The 23,036-nt window shown below is 46.2% G+C and overlaps 1 protein-coding gene across 1 annotated transcript; it reads left to right on the forward strand.

Moving 5' to 3' along the window:
- Positions 1-2,319: 2,319 nt before the first annotated feature.
- LOC148016238 (pentatricopeptide repeat-containing protein At1g06140, mitochondrial-like) lies at positions 2,320-7,109 on the forward strand. Its single transcript, XM_087664522.1, has one exon. The coding sequence runs from the start codon at positions 2,586-2,588 to the stop codon at positions 4,803-4,805; it is 2,220 nt and encodes a 739-aa protein (XP_087520648.1). The 5' UTR covers positions 2,320-2,585; the 3' UTR covers positions 4,806-7,109.
- The last annotated feature ends 15,927 nt before the right edge of the window (positions 7,110-23,036 follow it).

Here is a 23,036-nt window from a genome sequence, read left to right on the forward strand (position 1 = left end):
CTATGCTTGACTTTTGCATCCTTCTTCCCTTATTGCTAACAATATATGAAAGCAACGTTAATAATAGGCAATTTTGTTCTACATACTTTAACTGAATTAATTTTAAATGCTAGGATATGTTGCCACATCATGGAATCAGGAGAGGAGACAAAACCTGCCACTTTGTGTTATGTTCAACTATTTTAATTGGGTTTACGGGAAATATTAGGTTTTCAAAAGTTCATTGAAACCAATTCTAGATGTTTAACTTGCAATCATAGATATCATTGTAAGTAATGTTAGGTTTGTAAACAATATTAGGGTAAATAACTTGTTAACTCATAACCATTAAGACTCTTTAAGTCCAAGAGAAATTTTAACATACAATCGAGAATTCTTAAGTTTAAGACTTTTAAATCCAATAGATTTTTTAACTCCAACATTGCTTAAGATAAGGAGGTTGGTTTAGTGGCACTTAATGGTACCCCTATTGTAATCATGCAAGTAGACAAATTTTTATCAAGCTATACAATGTTGAGGTCATATGGATGGGATGACCCTCCACAAAAAAATTGAGTACCTAATTTGTTGTGCAAAAGATGTGCTAGGCCACCAAATTGTTTCCTTTATTTGGGATTTTTGTGTATGGGGCAATTTTGTGACTAATGGATACATTCTTTTTTGATTTCACAAGAGTAATTGATGCATGGAAAAGTTGCAAAAAGTCAATTCATATTTGCGATGCTTGTTAGCCTTAGTCTTTTAAGATCTTAGTTTGATTTTCTTATATTGTTAAGTTGAGTAGGCCATGTGGGCCTAGTATTAATACAATTAGCTCATCTTGGTTAATGTGCTGGTAAAATTTGATGCATGAATATACCTCATAAAGTAGAATTTGGACCACCATCTTTATTTTGCTGTGGTTTTGTGAGAGATTTCTCTAGGCCATGAGTCCCTCATTGGTGTTTGATAATCTTAAGTGATTCAAAGTTGGTAGCATGAAGAATTAATGTATCTTATGTATTGATTTGACTATCTCTTAGCTCTAGTATTGCCATATATCCACTTGATCATCTTAGATGTGAACTGATGGCTTATGATGGATGTATCTCTCAAACTATATATGAGTGATCATATTTTTGATTATCATAAAAATCTATAAGTGACAATTTTTAGAACATGCAATCTTTCTAATAAAGGGTTTTATGCATTTTCAACTTTGAAAGTAGTTTGCTTGTAAGTTTTAATTTATTTGAATTTAAATTATGTAAACATGTCAAAGCAACTATTAAGGGGGCTTTTGTATTACCATTGCAAAATGTTTTTCATGAACATTGCATGCTAAACGAGTTTTATTCACTTGGACACTTTCTTGGATTGTCCATTGCATGCACGCAACAAGACACACCCTTTATTATTTATTCGGATCAATTTTATAATGAGCCTAAAACACCAAATCAATATGGGAATTTAAAGAATATAGCTATATAAATAAAATGTGCACGATTAAAATATTTTTGATAACAGATATGAAACCTTAAACTTAAAATTTTGGAAGGAATTTTGAACCAAATTACATATATTCGCTATTTCATAATTGACAAATTGATAAAGCTAGATGTTGTAAACCTTTGTCTTAAAATTTGGAAATATTCTTTTGAAAATTCTCCAATCTATATACATGTCTTGAACCAAAAACCCATCCTACGTGTTAAATATAAAGTGTTCTAGGCCTCATCCAATTCTAATTTGGCAAACATACAATACTTCGTGTTGCTCACAAAAATGCAATAGGGAGGGAAGCATAATCTCGCAAGCTCGGAATGATGCTAATTGCGCAAAGCACAGGTGGAAAACCTGGCTAGAGAGTTTATTTTATTTTACATGATCTTGTGGACAGATAGGTAAATAGATATATGCACCCCCAACTCAAATATAGGTGGATAGGTATGTGCACCCTCCCCAACTCAAATATAGGTGGATAGATATGTGCACCCTCCCCAACTCAAATATAGGTAGATAGATATGTTTTGTTTTTGTTTTTTGAGCTGGGTGCCTAATCAGACACAAAGACAGAACCCTGTGCCATTAGCATATGATGTCGCTACTTCCTTCAGGACCAAGGTCCTTGGAAAACTCCTCCCATTGGAAGGGGCGTGGGTAGGCACCTAGCACCCCGGTTCAAGGGTCCAGGTAGTGCATGACTCTCACCAGCTAAAACTGCCGATCCCGGCGGGTTCGCTCAAAGGGATGCCATATCCCAAGGTTGCCGATCCCGGCGGGTTCGCTCAAAGGGATGCCGTACCTTGCCGATCCCGGCGGGTTCGCTCAAAGGGATGCCGCACCCCAAGGTTGGGCGTGTGCTCGAAGATAGATAGATATGTGCACCCTCCCCAACTCAAAGAAATGCCTTACCAGGCCAAAATTCTTCAAGAATATCGATCCTCCAGACACATGCCACCCCATTGTCCATGATTATTGATCCTTCCTCGCAGATCGCTCAAGGATGTCGATCGTTCTGCAGACATCGACCCACACAATCGTCTCAACGACCTTGAAGCTGCACCATTGTTGCTCTTCCTGATAGCAAGCAATGCTGGTTAGGTATGCAGGCCGAGCTGCCTGCTGTCCTCGTCGCTGAAGGGAACTTGATCGGCCTCATCAACACCCTGCAGACATGCAGGCACAAGAAGGACCTGCACCATGCCAAACGCTTGCACGCCTACATGCGCCAGCGCCGCCTCGACTCGCATCCGGTCCTCGGCAATCACCTCGTCCCCCTCCTTGTCGAATGCCAGAGCTTGCCTGATGCCCAGCGTGTCTTCGACGCATTACCCCACCGTGCTGAGCACGCTTGGACTTCCCTCCTCTCCGGTTACGTCAACTGCAGAGAGCTGCAGCGTGCCTTCCAGCTTTACAATCAGATGCAGCAGACTTCTGCACAGCCTACCAGCTATACCTATGTTGTTATGCTCAATGCTTCTGCCATGCTTGAAGATGAAGAAAAAGGCCATTCCATACATGTCGAAATAATCAAGCATGCGCTTGAGAGACAGCTACATATAGGCAATGCTTTGGTGGATATGTATGGCAAATGTGGTGCACTTGTAGAAGCATGCCATACATTTGACAGACTTTCCATCCGAGATCTTGTCTCCTGGAATACCCTCATTGCAGCATATGCTGAACATGGGCTTGGCAACGAGGTGTTGAGATGTTATAAACACTTGCAGATGGAAGATCTGTCTGTGGATGCAGTAACCTTTGTCTTATGCTTGAAGGCTTGTGCCACTTTAGGGGCTCTAGAAACTGGCCAGGAAATACATGCAGAATCTACCAAAAGCGGGTTGGAAAGAGAACTTTATGTAGGCAATGCTTTAGTGGACATGTATGGCAAATGTGGCTGGCTTGTAGAAGCACATCAAGTATTTGACAGGATGCCAGTTCATGATACAATCTCGTGGAATGCAAAGATGGCAGGACATTCTAATCATGGAGATGCTGGGGAAGTCCTGAAATGCTTCAAGCAGATGCAGCTGGTAGGGGTCCCTGTGGATGGTGACAGGTTTGTTCTTTGCTTGAAAGCATGTGGCACCATGGTAGCAATAGAGTCAGGTCGAGAAATACATGCTGAAATAACTAAGGGAGGTTTGGACAAAGACCTCTGTGTTGGCAGCACACTTATTGATATGTATGGAAAGTGTGGCTCTGTTGTGGAAGCACATCAAGTGCTTGATGGGCTACCAGTTCGAAATGCTGTCTCATGGACTGCCCTAATTGCAGGATATGCTGATCAGTCTCTTGGTGAAGAAGTACTGAAATGTTTTAATCAAATGCAGCTGGAAGGTATTCCTGCAGGTGCTGCAACTTACGTTGTCTGCTTGAAAGCCTGTTCAACAATGGGAGCTCTACAAACAGGTAGAGATCTACATGCACAAATCAGGACATCAGGGATGGAAAGAAATCTGCTTGTAGGGAATGTGTTGATAGACATGTATGGAAAATGTGGCTCAGTAGCAGAAGGATGGGACGTATTTGACCGGCTTCCTATTCGTGATGTTGTCTCATGGACTGCTATGATAAAGGCTTACAGTGAGAACCATGATGCCAACAAAGCTGTACAATGTTATAAGGAGATGCTGGAGCAGGGTGTGAAGCCAGATTCTATCACATTCACTTGTCTTCTTGCTGCATGTAGTCATGCCAGCCTGGTCCTTGAGGGTGAAGAACTTTTCAAGTTAATGAAATATGAATATAAAATTGAACCAACAAGTGATCATTATGCTTGCATGGTTGATCTCTTTGCGAGGTCAGGCCATTTTAATGAGGCAGGAAGATTCCTTACAGCTATGGAATGTCCTCCATCCATTGAAAGCTTGATGAATGTTCTTAGCGTTTGTAAAGCTTATGGGGAGCTGGATCTAGGACAAAGATGCTTTCAACAAATTGTAGAGGTAAATCCTGAAGATGCTTCTGCATACTTGCTTATGGCAGACATCTATGCGAGTGCTGCAAGATGGGAAGATGCTTGGAACATAGAGAAGATGTGGAAATTGGAAGGTAAAAAGAAAAAGCCTGGTGGGGCACTTATTGAGCTGAATAAGGAGCTACATAAATTTGTTGTAGGTGTAGAGCACAGGGGTGTAGTTGATTTGTTAGAATTTTGGAGTTCACATATGAGAAGTGGTGGCTATGTTCCAAATTTGGATTTGGCCTTCAGACACATATCTTATGAAGAGAAGGGGCCATCATTCCTTGAATGTACAGAAAACTGTCATTTGCATTTAACAAACAATTTTAGCAATTTTGTGACTTTGCCAGTCTAGTACCTTAGAGCACACAAGGTTTTTCTTAAACTTATCCATGCAGTATCTCTTCCCCAGTATCTTCAGTTTCTCATAGCTATACTGATAACATGCCATCTTTGGGATAATCCTTCACCAGCTTCTGCAAGTTTATGAAGCACAGTTTCCAAAATTTGGAGGACATTGTAAATAAATGGTAGGGTGTGCGGTGAGGAACACAGTGTGTACAGCAAACACTGATGCAGAACTCAGAAACCTAGAAGATGAATGAAACGATGAATTATGAGCACCAGTGCAATAATGATACAATGGAGCCTCAAGATTCCATTTCTCTTGAACCAGTCCTGAGGTGAGGAGAGTCGAGTCGCTGATATTGATGAAAGCTCAGAGATGACTGGCCCAGGCGGCAGCACCTGTACAGGGATCTGAACCGAGAACGGAGTGAAATGCAGTCCTTCAGGCAAAGGTGTCCATGATGAAGATGAGAGCTGCCCAGAATGATAGTGGCAGCAGTGAAAGCAGACCAGAGGCAGCAAAATGCAGACCTGGCTGTGGCAAAGAGGTGACCAGCAGTCCGTGCATGCTCTGAGTGGTAGGTGATCAGCAGGGTGGCCTGCTGGAAAGCAAAATGCAGCAGTAGCAACCTGGGACAGGCTGACAGGTGCAAATGAAGAAGGTGATGAAGTAGACGATTACTGTAAGAGCCATGTAAGATGTTGGTTGGCCTGTAGCCACAAAAACACAGGGTCTTCTGGTGAAGACAGTATGCTGAATGATCTTGAAAAGCTGGGCAGCAACTTGGGGGTGAAAATGCAGCTGACTGATGACTGGAACAGGTTGCTGCCTGCATGTAGAGACTTCATGGAAGATAGTGGCAGCCCTCATGAAGGCTCCACAAATTGAGATGTCCTTCGTGAAGGGGTGTGGATAGCAGTGGAGAGTGCTGAGGGGTAGCTGAAGAAGATAGAGTTGGTAATCTGATCTGAAGAGGAATAGTGAGAGTGGAATGAATGCCCACAACATGCCTCACTTACAGGGGATTTTGGTGCATTTGTCCTACCATATGGAGTAAGTGACGACAAATACAATAAAGCCTTTTTTGGGGCTGTTAATGAAGACCAAAGTTAAGTATTAACACACTACAATTAATTGTTAATGCATATGAGGATTTTGGTTGCCGAACACCCCATCTTAAGTGCAAAAAGGTGCCATAAGAGGATAAAGACATTTTCCACACTCGTTTAAATGTAGATCCCGAAGGGGCCAAAGGGAGGATAGTTATGAGAAAAGTGTCTCCCCAATGAGGGTAATCAAGGCCTGAGATAGGAAGCGAAACGCAATCTGCCCCAATTGTAGAAGATTGAAATAAAAGGACATGTAATCCAAGAACTTGACTTGAGAGGAAACATGTGAGGAAAAAACAGTAGACAAGGTGTAAGTTGAGGGTGCTTAAAAACTAACCTTGGGAGAGAAGCCACTAGCTTTGTATCCATGTTGGTGAGAATGCTAAGGTGTGCCTGATCCTAGGCCTTGAAAGAGAGGACACTGTTGTCATCTCTATGTTGGACAAGATACGAAGGTGCAACCACCAAGTGATAGCTGAAATTCTAAGGCTCCACAGCCTAGGTAGAACCTCTTAATTGTGGGTGCCAATGCCGAAAGAGAAGCATGAAGGCCACAACCTTTGTGAGGATGTGTGCATGGCTGTGGTATAGAGGGAGCAAAATATAGTTGTTCGATTAACAGGAAAAATGGTCAATGACCCCCTTTGAAGAGGAAGGAAATGCCTTCTTTGAATCCAAAAACTCATGGATTATGGGCTTTAGAGACTTGGTTGAAGAAGGAATGGTTGCCATGAGTGCTGAAAGGACTTGAGGCTATGATGAAGAAAAGGCTTGACAACTCCCAAAGAGGCCTTCTAAATCCAAGTGGAAGAGGGATGTGAGGAGAGGTAACATAGATTCAATTAGAAAGGGAGGGATGGGTATCATAGATGATCTCTTCAATGCCCTCATCAAAGTCTATGTTTATGGACTCATGTGAGGGGGTGTGAATGCGTACCTTCTATGGAGCTATGGGTTGGCGATAACCTTCAAGGTGGTGATAAATGGCTACTATCTCTTGATGGAGTGGAGTGGAGGGTGTAAAGGTGAGTGCGATGGAAAACATCCACTAGCTCTTGATGGGGCAGATTGTAAAGCCAAGGGTCACGGTGGCCACCAAACCCAAAAGTAGCTAGAGAAAGCCTCTATAGCTCATTGTGATAGCTTAATTTCGAGAGGGCTTATTGCCTTGTCAGGCTTTATTCTTTTGCTCCCAAGGGTTTACAATGTGTCATGCTGATCTTAGTGCCTTGAGCATAGAAATCTAATAGTTGATGTAGAACAATCTCTATCACCTAGAACAATGGGGTGGCACAAGGAGTGCCTAGGGGTGCACACATAATTTGGTAGCATAGGGAATAAAGGTCAATGACAATAGTCTTCAATGGAGTGACCATTCTTGTAGTAGGTCGACCTAGTGCTTTGTGCTCCATCCCATGGAGAAGTCATAGCACCAATGTGTCAAACTTGTAATGGTAGGGTGCAAGGGAGAATAACATAATAGTATATTGTGAATGACACAACAAAATTAAGAAGAATTTGGAATCTAAGATAATTTTGTCACTTCTTGCAACCATTACTCACCTTCACGAAGAAAGAACGACTTTTGCACTTGGGGCACCTTTGCTTTGATACCATGTAAAGGAACATCAGGATTTGCAAGGAGGAAAACACGGAAAATGATGAAATAACAAATCATGTGAAATGTTGATATAATGGAGCCTCAACGTTCTATATCTCTAGGATTGGTAATAAGGTGAGTAGAGTTGAATTGATGATATTGATCAACACGCAGAGATGATTGCGCTTTCTTGATTGACTAAGCTATAGCACCTATAAAAGGATTTGCACTGAGAAGGGAGTAAGGCGCAACCCTTTGGGCAGAGAAATTGATGACAATGATGAGAGCTACTCCGAATAATGAAGGTGGTCGTAGTGAAGGTAGGCCATGAGCCTCACAAAAGCATCTTGCATGCTTAAACGAAGGCCACACAAGCTCTCTACAAGACAATCTTGGTATTCATGATGTGTGCAAAGAAGCTAGGTGAGAGATGGCTATCATACTTTGTGGTTGAACCTCTTGAACAAATAAGAGAGTATCCAAAGTCTCATTATTGAGCTCATGAAGCGCAACACAAGCAAATAAGAGATTATGTGCATCCTAGCTGGTTATCTCGTCATCAAGCAAATTGAAGCCACATGGTAGTAGTAGGAGCCAAAAACACTAATGATGAAGATGATTTGTTGTACCAATCCATGGAGGAGTGAAACCATTGAATGCATCAATGGAGATAATGAAGAATAGACCATCTGAAAGGGATGCACGAGACGCGGGAGAGAAAAGCACACACAATGTAGGTGTTGTCAACAATGTTATGACAGGCTTATTGCACTTTCATATATATGTGAATAAAGAATATGCGCGGTCACTGTACACGGGCAGGCCCAAGGGCCTTTTACTAAAAGGCCAATGGGCTAGGGAGTGAAAAACAAAACAAAAGAAAAGAGACAGGGTGAGGAATCATGATATCTCACCCAACGCCCAATCGGAAAGCGAGTTGTGCAATAAGTGGCGGGAACCTCCTCACAAGAAGAGCCAAGCATCCCTGAGTCCATGACATCCATGAGATAAGCGATCCCATAGCTCTAGACAATAGAGCAATCCATGACTGCTTCCCATGAAGCAAGCAACACAACTCATAAGTGCACGACTGTAAAGCATCAGAGTGGCGCATAGAATCAGCGCGGCACATAAAAGACAGCGGAGAGCATACAGACTCTCTAAGGTCAATCATCAAAAGAGGGCCAGCATCTCGGACACAAGTCAAACGGGGTCTCAAGGCAGTATGCGGCCTTAGCAAAGCGGAAGGCTGACATACGGCTATAGAATTAGCCATAAAGTGCACTGAACGTGCATCAAGAGGCCTAAGAGGTGTCTGCGTCTCATAAAAGGCAGCATGACGGTTGCTGGGCATCTAAATCCCAAAACTTGTAAGCTGTAAAGTCACCATCTCCATAACCAAGGAGTATGCATCTGTATGACATAGCCTCATGTGGCATACTGACAGATGCCTGGCAGCCAAACATCCTCAAGTGATCATAGGAGGGTCTCATGCCACTCCATGCCTCATGCGGAGTAATAACATCCAAAGAGAAACATGACGTTCAATTAACCAAGTAGACTACCGTTATAAGGGCCTCAGTCCAAAAGCCATAAGACAACCTAGCTGTGGTAAGCATAGAAGCAACCTTTGCTTGTAAAGTCAGGCACATGCCATGAGCAATCCCATAATACTGTGGGCATAAGAAATCAATGCCATATTGCTGACAAGAGATCCATAAGCTGGGAGAGATAGCATGACTCTCATAATCCATCTGCAAGCATCTAGGCCTGCTACCAGTAGAATCCATAAACTTGTCAAGCATAGTAATAGCATACTCAATCCGTACCAAAGGGTAAGCCCAAACACGGTGGGTAGCATGGTCCATGAAGGTCACAAAATACGATGCTCCACCAAGTGACTGGGAAGGCATAGGTCCATATACTGCAACATGGACTAGATTGTGGGAGCTTTCACTCAACCGCCAAGACCCACGGATCGCTTATTGTTTCAAGCATTCCAAGCGAGCTCTAATGGCTATCTCTCACCTAGTCGACACATCGTCAACCCTACGAGTGTAGTGAGCTTACCTTGATGCTTGATCGAGTACCCTTCTCTCTCTTGCACTTCGGTAGCCCCACGATTCTTGATGCTAGCTCAAGCATCCTCAATCCTCCTCTATCTCCAAGCTCCATCCTCCATAGCTGTGCGCGCAAGAGAAGAGAAGAGAAGATGGTGAAGAGCTTCACCCTCTTGATCCCTCACTCCCACACACTCACTCCCTCACACTCTCACACTCCCTCTCTCAAGAGCACACACAAGCAAGAAGGAGAGAAGAAGAGAGGAAGAAGAAGACTCCTTTTGCCACACACCAAAAGAATGAGCTTCTCATTCACTTTTCAACTTTATATACAAAGCCCTAAATCCTTTTTGGACGGTCATCCCCTTTTGCCTTTTTTACATGGCCGGCCGTAGCCTAGGCCCTTTTTCCTATTTTCCACCATTCTAATTTATCCTATTCCCAACTAATGTGTACACTTTGCACAGGAGCGAGCCTGGCGCTCTTTTACAAGGATTCGGAAGCGCTTCCACATTTAATGGTGCGCCTTTCACTCTTTTGTTGTCTTGGGGCGACACTGAGACTTTCTGAGGGTCGTGCCTGAGCATTTAAATTTTTTAGGATCTTGTTACCGGTCAAGGTGCCTTTTTCTGCTTTTATCTTGCACCTTTTTTGCTTTTTCCTTTTTTTTTTCATTTTTTCGCTCCTCTGTGCTGTGGTAAACACGATAAACATTACCCCCCTCCTAGCGAAGTGCCAGTTCCATGGCATTGTAGTGGGAAGTAGTGGCTAGTTAGGTCTGCTACTAGGCAGAATTGGTAGGTAGATGACGTTGATTCAAAGGCGATCGTGTGAATGAGAGGTGATGGAGTTTAATGACGATGACTAGGAGAGATTCTGGCGTGCTGTAGGCTTCATGAAGATGCTCGGCATTTCTCACACAGTTCTGGCTTCCATTCTGCGCTCGCTGATTGGGGTTCCAGTTGGCTGGTGGAAAATATGTAGCTGGTCGTTCCTAGAGCATCAGAAACACTTGATCAATAAGCAATCCCTTAGGAGGATGGTATTGGAGGGATTTATCCTGGAGAAGCCCCCCGAACTCTGCCTTGACAAAGATATGCTTTGTCTTCGCATTGAAAATCCGTGTCTTTGATTTGAAGATCTCTGTCTTTGAGTTGAAGGTCTTCAGTTTTGTGTTGAAGATCGTCAAACTTGCATTGAAAATCTTTAGGCTTGTGGAATCAATAAGTGATCTGTAGATCTTGAGGCGTTAGGCATGCATCTTTGGATGATGAGATTCCAAGATCTATGCCAATGGCAGATCTATTACTGAGTACTCCTTTTGCGTGATTTGGTTCAATCATGGTAGCCATCAGCAGGCAGATGGTTGGCGACATGAAGCATCTTGGTCCGTCCACTCCAATGCAGAAAAGCTCCTGAAACAACAGTAATGGTGTCATGTCCGGCACATGGAAAAAGTTTTGGTCATTAAAGGATGCCGTGGGTGATCTTCTTCAGCTGAGTAGCCGGTTCTTGAAACTCGAACATAACCTGCAAGAAAAGTTGTGCACTCCCTAAGGGGTATGTCTGCTTCTCCGTGTAGTGCGTGGTGCCTGTGGTAGTGGAACTGGGAGATGGGTCTAACCTTGGGCAAGCCCTTGGTAAGGTTCCACACTTGAGAACCCAGTTCGTGTGTCATTGGAGGTGCGGTGCAAGTCTTAGGGTGACAGGTCTGAAAGTCCCGCCCTTGATGTGCCCTAAGTGTGAAGTGGGGAGGAAACTAGGGAGAATCCTAGGTACAGTGACTGTGGTGCACAACAAGGCGAAGGGAAGTTGCAAGCGGATCATGTGAGGTCCTCTCTCTCTTATCGTTGCTTAGTAGTAAATTCATCCCTTGGCTTTGCTATTCTTTGCTTAGTAGTAGATTCATCCCTTGGCTTTGCTATTCTTTGCTGTTGTCACTTCCTTCCAGTTCACCTTTTCTTTTGTTGCCTTGTGGCTTTTTTTTTTGGTTTTTTGAAGAGGCTATACATACATGCATGTGGTACAAGGGCATGACGGGAGTTTAATCCTCGTCATCCGAATGGCGGGTAGGGGATTGTGGAGGGCGGGGGGCTTTGTTAAGGAATCTGTGACTCAGCAAAAGTAGCCCTTGAGATTGAGGTGGGTTTTGAGAGTGGTGGTGGAAAGGAAAGGGTGGTTGCACTGTGTGAATATACTATCGCTCATATCCTCAAGTAGTGCAATACAGAAGGATGGCAAAAGAGTGGTGCGCATCATGAGGCGAGTCATGGTGTTGCTATCTATGGCATTGGGGTCGAAGTAAAGGGGTGGGAGGTGGCGTTCTTGAGGTGTAGGCTCTTGGTGGATTAGGACCCTAATTAGCCTAAGATAATTACAGGTTGTTATGAAGGCGGGGTCAGGGCAGAATGTGAACTCACTAAGGAATCTATCTATAGAACTGTACAAATTAGGGAGGGTAAATACAAGGGCATCCTTATAGGAGGTGCTATTGGCGTTATAGATGATAGGGAAGTCAAATCTACCGTGGATGGACGGATTAAAATCCATGCCTACCCTTCGAGGATACGGCATAAAAGTGGGGTCATTTCTCTCAGAAGGGAGGGTGTTACAAAACGCCATCCAAGTGTCAAGGTTGACATAAAAAATGTGTCTTCTCTAGGTGGGTTGGCAATTATAGCCTTCCACCGATCTAGGCACCTGGAGAACTTTATCATGCCAAAATTCACGGTTCTCGGCTCCCCAAGCAGTTGGGTTGACCTCTCGCTCCGCTAGCCACTTGTCCTTGAGCCTTGCACCCATAGTGATTACATCGTTTACAAGTTCAATGGGCATTACTCCATTTAGTGTAGTCTGAAGCTCAAAGCTCAAGTCGAAGGGGTTGCGGGCACATTCCTGCTGTTCCCAGATAATCAACTTTGCATGGAATTCAGCGGGGAGATCCTCAGGGCATGGTGGGAGAGGGGCAGGTTGTCGTGGAACAGGTCTAACGTTCAGCTTCTTCCTTGCCTTCTCTACCATTTCTCTCCTACGCTTAGCTAGGGCTGCTTTCCTCTCAGTGGATGTGTCAGTGGGTTGCACTTCATCTTGTCGTGGAGGAGGGGGTGGTGGAACATAGTCCTCCTCCTGAGGTCCCAGATTAAACTCTAGTTCACCCCCTTCTGCTTACACGTCTTCTTGCGCCTTCTCTTCTGTGAAGCCAAGTTCTCGTCGATTTCTTGCTCCGTCAGGCCTACCTGTGCAAGGTATTTTCTTTGCTCCTCCAGGCTCTACGGCGGGCCTCCTAGTTGCAGTGGTACGTGCAAGCCTGCTGTTAGGGCTCTGCGTGCAATGGCTAGCTTCTTCTGTAGTAGCTGATCATGGGCCTCGTTTTCTTCCATTTTGGTGGATTGGAGCAGCGTGTTGGGGAAGGTGTGCTGCTGGGCTATTATAGAGAGCTGGGCAGCCTCTGCCTGATTCTCAGCCAACACTCTATCTCCTTCTGCTTTGGCCAGTCGGCGTGGCAGGTCTCGTACCCTCCTTTCATTGTGGTCAGCCCATTCCTTCGCTCTCTTTTCCATATCTTCCAGGCTCTCCCCCTGATGGAGGGTCATAGCCATGAGTCGTTGCTCCTGGTCCTCGAGCTCGCGGTGTAGACGGGACTTCTCCTGGTGTTCATTGGCGATCTGTGCATTGAGCTGATCCAGCTTCACCTGCATCCTTCGCACCTGCTCTTCTCTTAGCTATTCTAGCTCTGCAGTCTCTTGTTTGATCTTCTCAAGCTGGTTTTGTGTCTCCAGGTTGACTGCAGTAAGCTAGTCGTTCTTGCGCCGCCGGTGAACAGTGGCCTCCCTCTCTTCGTTGAGGCGTTCCATTAAGATTTTTCTTCTTCCCTCTGAGGCAGCATCATGTTCCTTTAGGGATTTTGCTTCTTTTGCATCTCTATTGCTGGCTTCCTCCTTTAGCACAGCAGTCTCCCTTTGGTATTCTGCTATTTGCTTAGTTTTCTCCAACTGGAGAGTGGCTCTTGATTCTCGCTCTGTTGCCAACTCTTCCATGGCATTTTTCTTTTCTTCCTTGGCCTTTTCTAGCTGGGAGAGGAGCTCCTTAACGTATTCATTGTATTGGCCAGCTGGAGGTGGTGGATGGGACATGGTGGCGGTGGTGATAGTGGCTTCTATTTTCTGTCTTTTAAGCTCTAGCCTTGGCTCCATATCAGCCGTTGGCTGCCCTCTTCACTCTTGACGCTGGGGTGGCCATGCCCGCTTCTCTTGCCAACTCCCTTTCCACCAGGAACTGTAGCCAAGTGACCATATTGCTCTCATCGACCTTTGGAGTGGAGCCTTGGGTGGCGGTGGTAGTGGGTGTTGTCATGATGAGAGTGGCTGGTGTGGTAGGTACGAAGAGAGGGGGAGTTGGTGTCATTGGTTCTTTGCCTTTTCCTTCTGGTGGGGGCGGGGGTGCGATTTTTGGCACACTGGTACTGGAACCAGGTGCTTCTGTTCTGTGTGGGCTCTTTGCGCCCTCCTCGTCTCTTTTGTGCTGCTCCTCAATGGAGCGACGGGTGGCTAGCACTATTTCTTCCTCTTCCTTTCTTCTCAACTCCTCTTCAGTATTATTTTTTCTCTCCTCCTCATCCCTGAGAGACTCCCTCCGAGCCCTCTCCAGATCTTCTTTTTCTTTTTTCTTGCTCTCTTCTTCCGTCTTTCCATGTAGGGCTTTCGTTCTTTGTTCTGCATGCCTCTGTGGGCTGCCCTGGGACTCTCCCTCTTCGTCTTCGTCAGTCTATGTTTCATTTGAAGACCTATGATGTTCTTCTGTGTGAGGTGGGGATTGTGACGGTGACTCGTCACTTCCTTCTTATCTTCTTCTTCCCGTCCTTGCCCTAGTGCTTCTTGGATTATGGTAGTAAGGACGCCTCCAAACCCTATGGTTGAGGCTTTGGAGGATGATGCCTTGCGTGTTGATTTGGACGATGGGGATTCTCCTCCAGCGGCTCTTCCTCCCATTGCTAGAGCCTTAGCCGAAGCCTCTATGGTTCTCCTCACAAACCCATTCAGGTTTACCTCAGGTTTACCTCGTCCAGTGATTGTGCCGCAATGCTGTCGAGCAAAGGCACGTTGATCTGGCTCATTTTGTTGTTGTACCTCTGGCTCGAGAACAAAGTGTGCACCATTTTTGCTTGCAGCTGGATATCTGGGTTTGGGATGTCTGCCAAGCTAATTCCATCATTGGTATGGACCTTCACCTTGTCCATTCCCAACATGGCGTAGATGTCCCTCTTCGGCTTTCTTTCCACTTTATTTGGCAGCTCCAGTGCCCTTTCCACCAATTCCGGGGCCAGCTCAATCTGTACTTGCCGGGTGGCTTCATTCTCGCGCACCGTGATGGTGCCTCTGTTTCTGTTAAAGGTGCGCAAAAAGTTGGCGCACTGGGTGTATTCCACTCTCTGGCCCACTGCGTCTAGGTGTTTCTGCACATGGCACTGATTTATAATCTCGCGCACTGCCGGCTCTTCGATCCACGTCTTCAAGGCCGACGATGTGACGGAACTTCAACTGGTTAAAGGCTCTAGTCTCCACCATGAGGCTGTACTTCGCTTGCTCCTCCTCCGAGAAGGGGAGCTTGCCAGCCTTGTCCTAGCTTGCCATGATCGATGCCTGCAAGTTCAGCCATTTCCATTATTAGTGCTTTTTGACAAGCAACTTGCTGAAAGAAGAAAAGCGTAGCAGATTTTATTGATCTGAAATATTTTGAGTATAGTCTATTTCTAATTATTGCATGTTGAAAAGTTTAGTCCTTAACTTTTCTTTTCAGACTTTTACCATTACATTTTACCATTGCATTTCAAATTTTATTGACACTTCATACTTGGTTCACTTTTTAAATTCCACCTTACGCCCTTCCCCCTTTGGAACAAGAAGAATCCATCCCAGGATTGGAGGTTGAGAGGACAAGGGCATTCAGCATAAAGAGCGTTGGTCTATTTGCGCAGGAGCCAAGCATAGAAGTTGGGGTTGTACTCTAGCTAAGCTTCACGGTCTAATTCGAATGGACGGATACCCACGTGCGTGATGTATGTCGGAACATCGGTTAGGAGATCGCCAGAATCAACTCGACTTGCAATGTGGAGTTATTCCTCTGTTAAGAGGCGGTCAAGGTAGGGATGCCGCTTGATGTGCTTTTCCATGGGTCGGCCACGAAGAGTGGTTAATACTCGATATGAGGTTGGCGCGATGTAGGTGGGGTCGTACTCTGCTGTTTTGATTGCACGGTGCTGCTTCGCATTGGTCATTATGCGGCACCCCTCAACTTCCCATTGCAGCCTAAGAGTGTACCAATGCTTCAAAAACATGGAGTCAGTACCAGCGAGCTTGGATAACTCGGTGATTTCCTGATCAGTGATAGCAGAAGTGGTTCGCTGATCGTAGGATGTGATGAGACATTGTTTAATGGCTTGCTCTTTGGAGATCTCGCTGTTGAGCAACTCAGCCAGCAGAGCGAGAAGCTTTTGCAAATGCAAATTCAAAAGTCTCCTAAGAGCAAGGCATATTGCGCACTTCCGTTGCAAAGGGTTCTTCCAATAAACCTAAGTCCAAGTGGTCGTAGCTGAGGGATAGCGACACGAAGGTGGCATCGAGTCGTTTAATGCATTCCACCACGTCATCCTCGGTGTCCTCCACAAGGTCAGCAGCTAGTGCTAGAAAGGATTTTCCTTTGTAGGAGGGCGTAAGGCCGGCAGGTGGTTGAGGTTTGACAGAACAAGCACTTTTGACAATGAAGATGGGCGGTTGGGAGGGTTCGTGAGTTTGTGGTTGGGCCGTTTGGATGTTGAATGGATTGGGGGCAGCCATGACGGATGGGATGCTGCATTTAGGTTGGAGTTGGGGAGGCGGATTGACTTCGGCGGGTGATGACTCTTGTGACAGAGCCTGCGGTTTGGGCCGGTAGACTTGTGGGACTCCCTTGGGTCTAGGTGTGAATGGGACGGATGTTTATGGTTCAGGAGAGTACTGCGGCTTGCCGTTTTGAGGGTTGATGGAACGCGGTTTGAGCAAGCTTGAGGGCGGTGTATGAGTGGTGCCTTTGGGCGTGTGGGCCTTAGGGATCCACAGCTAGGTATTTCCCTCGTAGTAGCCTTGCGCACATAAGAGGGCTTTAGAGACCCATCTTTGCTTGATCATGCGACGCTTTCTGTTCTGCATCTTGGCCTCCTAGGGCTAGAGTTTTTGGTCCTATGAGGATAGGAGTGTCAACTTCTAGGTGGCGGTTGGGGCTATTTGGGCTTCCATTGAAATATAGGCTGTTGAGCCTAATGTTTTACTACTATGGGTTGTGGTTCCTGAATTCTGGAAGGTGGCGGCCGCGCACGACCCCCCTCTGTAGATTTGGTCATGAGGAATTCTATTGGTGGCTTTATAGACGGTGGTGAAGTTGCACAACCCTTGCTGAAAGCTATGACAATGCGAATGTTGCCTATTTCGAGGTGGATGTGCTGCGACTCATAATCGACATTGCAGTGAGTCAGCTTTTTGAAAGTTTGCCCTAGCAGTGACTCCGTGCCTGCATCTTTAACATTTGGCAATACGTAAAAAACCATTGCGACAGTCTCAGACTCGATAGAAACAGCTACTTTGCACTTGCCGAAGAGTGTGTAGGAATGGGCCCCATATGGGCTCAATTTAGCATTTGTGGGCTGAAGTGGTGGGCTGCCAAGTTTGGTCCAATGATCGTGAGTTAGGACATTGCAGTCTGCTCCCTCATCGATCAGAGAGTTGAAAGCGCAGGTTTGTTTTGCAGTGACAGTTATGTGGAGGTATGCGGGCTCTACAGCTTCCTCATCCTCATCATCAATTTCCATGATTGTGGCCACTCGTACTTTGACAGGCGGTTCCAACATCGGGGGTTCATGCAAAGGATGGGTGGGAGGGTAGTACTTCTTGACATGACTGATTGAAAAAGCCTATTCCCTCACCATCTAAGGTTTTGAGTTCGACATTGCCTGTGCGGTTGATCGCACGAACCTTGAAGGGTCTGAGACCTCTGAATTTCATTTTTTGCTTATGCCTCTTAACTGAGTAAAGGAGCACTAAGTCACCCTGTTCAAAATCACGCTTCTTGACATGCTTGTCAAACCAACTCTTGCATCGGGCTTTCTCACAGATAAGCACGTGGGTAGCTAGAAGACGAGTTTCTGATAGGTGTTCAAGCTCGACCAGGCGTTGCGTCCATGCCTCCTTCCCTTCCCATCATTCTTGAAGGGCTATTCTCAGGCTAGGAACAAAGAATTCTAAGGGTAGGATTGCTTCTGTTCCATAGGTCAGCCTGAACGGGGTTTGACCGACAGCCGTTTTATAAGCTGTACAGTAAGCCCACAAAGCTGCCATAAGCTTGTTGTCCTAGTCGCTTCGTGAGGCTGAGACTACTTTGGTCAGGACATTGACGAGAATCTTATTCATGGATTCTTCCTAACCGTTCGCTTGAGGATAGTAGGGAGATGATTTGCTATGGATAATGAGAAAGGTGGACAGGAGACGTGCTATCACTTCGTTGATGAAGTGTGTGCCTTGGTCACTGACCAGTTCGATGGGGCAGTCGAATCGCGAGATCACTTGCTCCCATAAGAACTTGACAGTCGTCCTAGCGTCGTTTTTTTGTGTGGCTCTTGCTTCTGCCCGTGAGGTAATCCGTGGCCACAATGATGTACTTGGCTTGTGAGTACTGCGCCGCAGGACTGATGGGTCCTATGAAGTCAATTCCCCATTTTTCGAAGGGTTGTCGAGCAATAATTGGGGTCAACTCCATTTGATCCTTGCGAATCGAGACTTTTGTCCGTTGGCACTCGTCACAATGCTTGAGGAATCGCGTGGCATCGTGGAAAAGCGTGTGCCACCATAGTTGAGACTGCAGCACCTTCCGTGCTATCGTGTCTCCGCTAAAGTGTCCTCCCGCAATGCCGTTGTGTGCCTCCGAGAGCACATCGTGCATCTCATGCTCACATATGCATCTATGCAGCAATCTGTCTTGCCCCAGCCTATAGAGTTGGCCTGCAATCAGCTGATAGGGATGGAATTTAAGGATTAAGCGCCTAAGTCGGGCTTTTTCTATTGGTCGCTCAGGTAGCCCGTGCTCAAGCACTTGGACTATGTCATCCGCCCAATATGGCGTTAGATCAGCCTTAAATAACTCTTTCGCTAGACAGGTTAAATAGATGGGCATCGGGTAATTCATCAACGATACCTTGTCTATCGGCTTCTCCCGTGGGGATGTGTGACACGTGATCAACCATGTAATGTTGTTTTCCCTTTCGTACTACCACGGAGAAATCGAACTCTAGAAGTAGAAGGAGCCATTGAGCTATGCGTCTTGTAGCGCAAGGTTTGTTTACGAGATAGAGCAAGGCTTGATGGTCCATGAAGAAGGTAAAGGGTGTGGCCAAAAGATAATGTCGGAATTTCTTCACAGCAAACACCATGGCTAACCCCTCTCTTTCTGTTGTTGAGTAGTTCATTTCTGTCTCAGTGAGTTGTCTGCTAGCAAACCTCACTGGATAATCTAAGTTGTGTTCGCCAGCTTGGCATAACACTGCCCCCACAACGAACTTAGAAGCATTGATGTGCACGTGGAAGGTAATGGTCCAATCTGGGGCTCGTAGAATTGGTGCTGTTGTTAGAGCGTTTTTCAATTCTTCGTATGCTTGTTGGCATGCCTCGGTCCATTCCAAGATGATCAATAGCTTGTATAATGGTCTGGCAATCAACACATAGTTCAGTACAAACCACCGATAGTACCTCGTATGGCCTAAGAAGCATTGAACTCCCTTGTAGTTAATTGGGGGTGGAAGGTCAATGATAACCCTGACCTTCGAGAAGTCAGTGGCAATGCGGTTCTTCGACACCACGTGTCCTAGGATGCATCCATGCTTTACCCAAAATTGGCACTTCACAGGGTTCTAGGAGAGACGATATAAGCGACACCGTTCAAAGACTGCACGGAGTTTGTCTAAGTGTTCGATCCAGGTCGAATGGACACATAGGTCATCGACAAAGACTTCTAACTCCTTGTGAAGCATGTCCTTAAAGATGGTGCACATGAGACATTGGAAAGTGGCAAGGGCATTGGTCAACCCGAAGGGCATGACTATGTATGCAAAGACGCCCCACTCAGTGGCAAAGGCAGTCTTGTGCCTGTCTGCAGGATGCACTTGCACCTGGTTGTATGCCGAGAAGCCGTCCAAAAAATTGTAGGCTTCCTTGCCTGCCACCCTCTCAAGCATGTGCTTGGTGTACAGCAATGGATAGTTGTCCCTCTTTGTAGCAACGTTCACCTTCTTGTAATTGACACACACTTGGATTTTTCCATTCTTTTTCATCACGATGACTATGGGTGATACCCAGTCTGTGTGCTCAATTTCGTAAATGAATCTAGCTCTCATAATCTTGTCAATTTCCTCTTTGACAGCATGAGCGTGTTTTGGATTCATAGGGTATGGTCGCTGCTTGACCGGCGTTGCGTCTGGCATCATGGGTATGTTGTGAGTCACGACACTCAGATCTACCCCCTTAAGTTCCTCTAAGGACCAGGCAAACACGTCTATATACTCTCGCAAGAGAGCAACAAGACTCGTTTCTTCTTCATTGGTCAAGTCATCAGCAATGAATACTAGCCGGGGTGTTTCCCCTTCCTGGGCTAAGTCTACCTCCTTGACTTTGGCTGGTCCCTCGATTGGTTTGCTTGTCTACCCTTGACGTTTGGCTCCTAATAGAACTACTACCCTATCCCCTTTTTTGAATTTCATGAAGCGTTTATGGAGGTCCTGCGACTTTCACTGTTCTTCTGTTCGTGTATCCCTAGGTTGCTTTGCCTTTTCCTGCCTTAATTGTCTACGCCTCAGGTGGATAGGTAGGTCCCCCTTGGTACGTTTGGTCGTGGGCGGCCTAGGGATCTCTGGATCACTATCCGAACTAACTTCCGATTCAGAGTCAAACCCTCCGTCTTCGCTAGAAGAGGTGGTCTCCCGTGGTGGCCGCAGTTCAGATGTGGTGATTCAGTCTTAAGCACTGATGTCATTCTTGGCTGGGCTAGGCCTGCTTGCTCAAGGTCTATGGCTCCTACGTGTTTCAACCAAGCGTAATCACATTCCATGCGCATGACTCCTCGCTCTACCCTAAAGGTCTACCTTTCCAGCGGCTTGGAGTCTGCTCGTATCTGCTCAATTTCTTGTCCCTCAATGTTATATTCTACGGTATCTATTTCACCCTCGCTCTCATCACTGAAGGATTGGCAGTCTTCGTATTCGTCGCTAGAATCTTTGTCATCTGACTGCTCGTCATCTCCTAGGGTTTGGTATATCTCGTGTCGTTGGTCATGAACTAGGGCCCAATTATACATGAGGTTTAAATCATGCACCCTGGTCCATTGCCACTTGGATTCCTCTAAGAGATCCTGGAGTGGTTTGAAGTTTGCGGCTGGATTGCTAGCTAGCTTGTCCGTTAGGTATTCCAGTATCCCCTGGAGTTCCCTTTTGTTGGATGGTACTTGGAAGGTGACAGGCTTAGACCTTTTACGGAGGCTTCCTGCCATCATGCAGACTGGTGTAGAGAGTGCTTCGTTAGACTTGCCGATCATTTTGATGGCTTGCTCATATGCCTCATGATCTGAGAATGGTAGGTCGATTGTAGTGAGAACGTGCATCCAATCCTGCTCATCCTTTGGGCATGGGATATACTTGGTCAAGGGCCCATAGGATTTCTTGACCTGAGTGTTCCCCTTGAGCATAGCAGAGATGGTGTCTAGGTCGACTGGTGAGGTCTTCCAAGTGTCCATTTCTATTCTTATGGCATCCATTCTATTGCCAAGGAATATCAAGCTGTTACCCCAAACTTCGATGAATCTAGCGTTGCGCATCCAGGGTCGGCCTAATAGGATATCGTAGCCCACTCCTTTCACGACTAGGAAGTCAACAGAGAACTGGACACCTGCGATCTTCATTGGCCAATTCTTAAGTATCCCGAATGGCTTCACTCTCATACCATTTGCTAACGTGACATTGAACCTAGCAGTTTTGACAGGCGGGTTTCCCCAAGTTTGGAGCACTGCGTGGCTAAGCACACTAACCCTAGCTCTCGTGTCTACGATTCCCTTTCTTGTTGTGTCACCTAGAGCTAGGACCGGTAAGACCGCGTGCATCTCAGAGCCTTCCCGAAAGGCATTGAAGTGCAAGGATTTAGGCACAGAGTGCAGCGTCAAACTTGGTAATTGTGTTTCTGCATCATGGTCTTGAGGGTCTGCCGTGACCTCCTCTTGTGACCCTTCGACCCACTGCTTAAGATCTTGCCATAGGGTAGGATGCTGCCTAAGTAGATCTCCCAGGCTAAGTGTTACAGGGGTAGTCACTAGTGTGGTCATGAGATCGTTGGATATTCACCCTTCCCCGAACCGAGATTGTCCGGGCCCATGGCTGCAACTGATCTGTGGCTCTGTAGCGTCAAGGCTTGGTCTTAGCAGCACTGCTTGTGGTGCAGCTGCTTCTGCCGACTTAGGTTGAGGCAATGATATTAGCGTGCTCACACTGGAGAGATCCTCGATCTCATCCTCTATGATGGGCTCAACATCCTTGAGATGCTCTTGAGCCTCCTTCACCTATTCCTTGACCTTTTCTATGGCCTCTAACTGTCGCTTTAGATGCGGGTATTCCCCTACCCTAGTGCTTCCCTTTTCGACTATCTTAGGGGCTGAAGTCTCTGCCTCTATGTTTGAAACCTTCTTTCCAGCAGGCAAGGTCGTAGCACCCTCGGTTTTTAGTGCGACTTTAGCTTCCGATCTCTTCTTTTTCCGCCTGCGGTTTTTCTTCCCTATTGAGGTCGCATCAAGATTGCTAGGTCCTGGTAGAGAGATGCCGGCGTGCTTCGTTTGGGCTCAGGTCATGACCCGCAATGGAATAGGTGTGGCCTCCCCATTGAGGTTTTTGACACCAAACAACCCCAATGGGACAGATGGCACGTTGGCTGAGCTAGAGGATGGCTTTCGCTTTGGGCAATCTACGAAAAGATGGGTGATTCCGCACTCTGCGCATCTTTGGTCAGCCTTTTCTTTGTTTTGTTGCTCTCTTTCAAGGCAGTGTGACGAGACATGGTCAGGGTGACCGCAAGTCCAACAGGTGACTGGATCCTGCGTTTGCCCTCCTAGGCCCCTACCTCGTCCCCTTCCTAATGCCATCACCGGCACATGTTGATAATCCATGAGGACCGCGTTGCCCTCGTTGTCGTGCGAGACGTAAGGGCATATGTAGGTCTCTTCCTCATTCGGCTCCTCCACGTAGTGGACTGGAGTGTCGCTCGGTGGATGGGTCACGTAAGGACCAGGCAGTCTAGGAATGCCTGTAGGGTTTATGTCCATTCTAGGGATGGCTGGTTTCATATCGTTAGGCGCGGGAAGAGCCAATGGGGCTCCCCTTCCGAAGAATGGCTGCGGCTTGTTTGCTAGGTAA

This window comes from Lygodium microphyllum, chromosome 23 (genome assembly GCF_053477565.2).
Source record: "Lygodium microphyllum isolate KBCC chromosome 23, Lygodium_microphyllum_v1.1.10, whole genome shotgun sequence".
Classification (NCBI taxonomy): domain Eukaryota; kingdom Viridiplantae; phylum Streptophyta; class Polypodiopsida; order Schizaeales; family Lygodiaceae; genus Lygodium; species Lygodium microphyllum.

Coding starts and splice junctions, on each gene's coding strand:
- LOC148016238 (XM_087664522.1), top strand. CDS start 2,586: ATGCAGGCCGAGCTGCCTGCTGTCCTCGTCGCTGAAGGGAACTTGATC.